Here is a 3,990-nt window from a genome sequence, read left to right as displayed (position 1 = left end):
ATTTTTTTTTAAAATATATATTTTATTGATTTTTTTACAGAGAGGAAGGGAGAGGGATAGAGAGTTAGAAACATCCATGAGAGAACATCCATCATCAGCTGCCTCCTGCACACTCCCTACTGGGGATGTGCCCGCAACCAAGGTACATGCCCTTGACCGGAATCGAACCTGGGACCTTTGAGTCCGCAGGCCGATGCTCTATGCACTGAGCCAAACTGGTTAGGGCTAAAATAAAATATTTTTTAAAAAAGAAAAGAAAAATTGAATTTATTTAAGGGTCGGGGTGGGGGTGAGGGTGGGATATCCGAAGGGAAAGGCTGCACAGCACCAAGCCAAGGGGACATTGGGTCAATGACAGCAGCACCCAGGAGCTGGAGTTTCAACCTTACATGCAGTCACTGGTGGGAAACTTGTCATCAGTGGGGTTTGGGGGCTGAGCTGGTGGGGTTGGAATGAGATGGAATGCAGGTGTGCAATCAGATGCCTTCAGGACAGTTTTCACTCCTTGTATGGTCTGCCTCCTGGTGTCCAGCGAATTTTTCCTGGTCTTTTGTTCTCCTGTGGCGGGAAGCTTACAAATGGCCAATAAGGATTGTATTGCCCTATAGGCCTAACAGTAGCTACTTATGAAATAAACATCTTTCCTCCCCTCCACCCCCAGGATCCTTCAGTCCACAGGCCGACGCTCTATCCACTGAGCCAAATGGCTAGGGCTCAACATATTTTTATATCAACATAATCCTATATTCTCTTTTTTTTATTTGCAGTGATCAAGTATTAATTCTGTCTTTGAACAAATAAAGAATCAAGCATTAAGCAAGTCACCTCTACCTTAGGGAAATATAAATAAATGAAGATAAATTCCTTATTCTTGACGAGAATAACTCAATATTGTACTGGTGTAACTTCACCCTATATTACTCTATAAATTCAATATAATAATCACATACATGAAACCACAACAAGATTTTAAAATTTCAAAATGATTCTAAAGTGTATTGGAAGTAACACATGAGAATAGCAAGGAAAATATTACAAATAAGAGGAATGGCTGTGTACCAGGCTGGGCTACCACTACATAATAAAATTATTATAAAGTTATAATTATTAAAAGTATGATGCTGGTTCTGAAATAAGCAAATAAGTGGGTGGAATAAACAAAAAAAATGAATATATACAAAAATTTTAGGTGGTTGAAGAGTTCCAGGTTCGATTCCGGTCAAGGGCATGTACCTTGGTTGCAGGCACATCCCCAGTAGGGGGTGTGCAGGAGGCAGCTGATGGATGTTTCTCTCTCATGGATGTTTCTAACTCTCTATCCGTCTCCCTTCCTCTCTGTAAAAAACCAATAAAATATATTTTTTTAAAAATGTTAGGTGGAATTTTCACTACTTTGTTATATATTTCTGTAGCATCTGATTTTCCAAAGTGGTATTCAAAAAAAGATAGGTGTATTTGAGGTAATCAAGTTATAGAAGCACTGGCCAAAAAACAGACTTTTACTTACTCTTAGTCAAGTTTGACCATGTGATCAGATCTACCTCAGCTTGGAGTTCTTTTTATCAAACCTGGTTCCAGCTAGGGATAGCATTTTAAAGCAGTCATTAATAGGAATTATGTGGGTAAAGATGGCCAATAAAATGTTCAACAGCTGAATCAACAGATAACGACAAACGTTCTACCCCAGTAAAACTGCACTGTTTTAGTGCCTAAGTGGGGGTGTTAAACTTATAATTGTATGGGTCTGATATTCTGGTTGGACCATATTTGAGAAACATTCAAGAAAGAGCCAAAGTCCAATTTATAAAGTCAGTGAGAAATAAGGAAATGAGCCAGGCATCTGTGTCAGCTAATGGCCACTCAACCCTTCCAGGCAGGTGCAGCTGTTTAGCGCTGCCAAGCAGTTCTCCTAGTCCAGATACAGAGACGGGACGGCAGTTTAGGCCTGAGTAAGAAGATGGTGATTCTCATTGCCCTGAGAGACTCCTGTACCCAAGCAGGGATGGCCCTGCTGTCAAGCTCCCTGCAGACCGCGGAAGCCAGTTAACCAATAGCCTCGATTTTTATTTTGCCTAGAAAGGTAGTCTCATGATTTCCGTGGGCTTTATCTTTGTGTCTGCATCCGAACTTTTAAAAATGTCTGCACATTGAAAATCAACACTGAAATTAAAATGGTAATTGAACTATTACGAGAGCAAAGATCTAATCTTAATTCATTTATGAGAAAAAACAACCAAGACACCAATTAATAAATGGGCACAGAATGTACCCATTTCAAATTCAGACATTTTTGAATGAAAAAGTAAACTTAGAAGCAAAGGAAAGTTTAAAAGAAATTTCTTTGGCCCTGGCTGGTCTTGCTCAGTGGTTAGAGCGTTCATCCACAGACTGAAGGGTCACGGGTCGGATTCCCAGTCACGGGCACACACCTTGGTCATGGGTTTGACCCCAAGCCCCGGGCGTGTACTGGAGGGACGCAACCAATCAATCTCTCTCTCTCTCTCTCTTCCCCCGTCCTCCCTCCCTTACACTCTAAAAATCAATGGACAAAATATCCTTGGGTTGTCCAGTGGGCATAACTCAGTGGTTGAACACCAAACTATGAATCAGGAAGTCACAGTTGATTGCGGGTGGGGCACATGCCTGGGTTGCAGGTGTGGGGTGTGCAGGAGGCACCGATCAATGATTCCCTCTCATCATTGATGTTTCTATCTCTCTCTCCCCCATCCTCTCTGAAATCAATAAAAAAATATTTTAAAAAAATATCCTTGGGTGAGAATTAACAAATAAATAAATAAAAGAAGTTACTTTGGAGAGAGGAACTCTAGTTCCTCTAAGGTCACACCAGCCTGCAGCTTTAAGATGGTAGAGAGATAAAGTTAGCAAACATCAGTTAAACCCAGTCCTTTTGTGTATGAGTCCAGCTGTCCAATTGATCAATTGTGCTTTGTTTTAACGCTCAAAACACATCAGACTAGGACACAGATGTATGACCTTAATCAATAAAGAAACAAACAAACAAACAAACAAACATTAGACTCGCTCTCCTCCTGGGAGCCAGCAGAGCCTTTCCCTTTTCCTTTTCCATTCCCGTCCCAGGCAAAAAATAAAAAACAGCCCTGACCGGTTTGGCTCAGTGGATAGAGCATCCTGCGGACTGAAAGGTCCCAGGTTCGATTCCAGTCAAGGGCATGTACCTTGGTTGCGGGCACATCCCCAGTAGGGGGTGTGCAGGAGGCAGCTGATCGGTGTTTCTAACTCTCTATCCCTCTCCCTTCCTCTCTGTAAAAAATCAATAAAATATATCTTTTTAAAAAAATAAATAAATAAATAAATAACATCATCTCACCATATTTTCACGAGATGACTTCCTTGTACTAAATGATTGTTCTAGTAAATACAAGGGGAGAAACTTTGGGGATAAAGAGGCACAAACTGTATTTCTGATCCTTCGAAGTAGTGGATAAACCTCCAAGTCTCCTTTCTCCGTTAATCATCACGCTACTCTTACAGGCTCCACAGCGCTCCGGGACACACACAGACGTTCACTCCGTGGCGAGGGGCTGTGCGCGTGGAGCTGGAAATCGGCTTTCCAAATCCTTCCCGTTCGGGTGCTTTCTGAAACCGCGGAGTGGACGCAGCCTCCGCCCCCCGACCGTCCAGAGCCCGCGGCCCTCGCGCGGGGACCCCAGTCCCCGAGGCGGTCGGTCCCGGGCGCAGGAAAGACGCCCCAGCCCTCCTGGGTCAGAGCCTCCGGGTTCCACCCAGAGACCCGAATCCTGCGCTCCGAAGGCCCCTTTCCACCTTCCCGGCCACGAGAGGCAGCCTCCACGTCGAATTTTTCAACAGAAAAAAAAAAAAATGTTCACAGCAACAGCGTCCCCAAGCGCCGTCCCCTTCCCGCTGCCCTCACCTGCGGGGGGAGGGGGCGCGCGGGCTGGACTCAATTTAGAGACCAACCAGCTCCTCCCCCGCCCCGGCGTTCTCAGC

The 3,990-nt window shown here is 44.1% G+C and overlaps 1 protein-coding gene and 1 long non-coding RNA gene across 7 annotated transcripts in view; one reads left to right on the top strand and one right to left on the bottom strand.

Moving 5' to 3' along the window:
* The window catches only part of LOC106726418, an 8,023-nt gene extending 4,934 nt beyond the window's left edge, over window positions 1–3,089 (top strand). Inside the window, exons 2-3 of the long non-coding RNA XR_001362490.1 lie at window positions 2,373–2,375; window positions 3,038–3,089. This is a non-coding gene — a long non-coding RNA (uncharacterized LOC106726418). The remainder of the gene's footprint in view (window positions 1–2,372; window positions 2,376–3,037) is intronic.
* Window positions 1–3,990, bottom strand: part of B4GALNT2 (beta-1,4-N-acetyl-galactosaminyl transferase 2) — a 24,842-nt gene that overhangs the window by 20,666 nt on the left and 186 nt on the right. For 2 of the 6 annotated variants that reach the window (XM_005868142.1, XM_005868143.1), the window contains exons 1-2: window positions 3,350–3,430; window positions 390–571 (exon numbers count right to left, since the gene is read on the bottom strand). The exons of 2 other annotated variants lie outside the window; for them this stretch is intronic. In XM_005868142.1, the coding sequence (XP_005868204.1) occupies window positions 390–571; window positions 3,350–3,352 (185 nt within the window). In that variant the 5' untranslated portion in view covers window positions 3,353–3,430. Of the gene's footprint in view, window positions 1–389; window positions 572–3,349; window positions 3,431–3,990 lie in introns of those variants that run through there. 2 more of the 6 variants (XM_014541152.1, XM_014541151.1) reach the window with 2 other exon arrangements.

The sequence above is a fragment of the Myotis brandtii genome, unplaced genomic scaffold (genome assembly GCF_000412655.1).
Source record: "Myotis brandtii unplaced genomic scaffold, ASM41265v1 scaffold265, whole genome shotgun sequence".
In the NCBI taxonomy this organism is placed as follows: Eukaryota; Metazoa; Chordata; class Mammalia; order Chiroptera; family Vespertilionidae; genus Myotis; species Myotis brandtii.
Note: the sequence above shows the minus strand (reverse complement) of the source record. Positions and strands in the feature narration are given on the sequence as shown.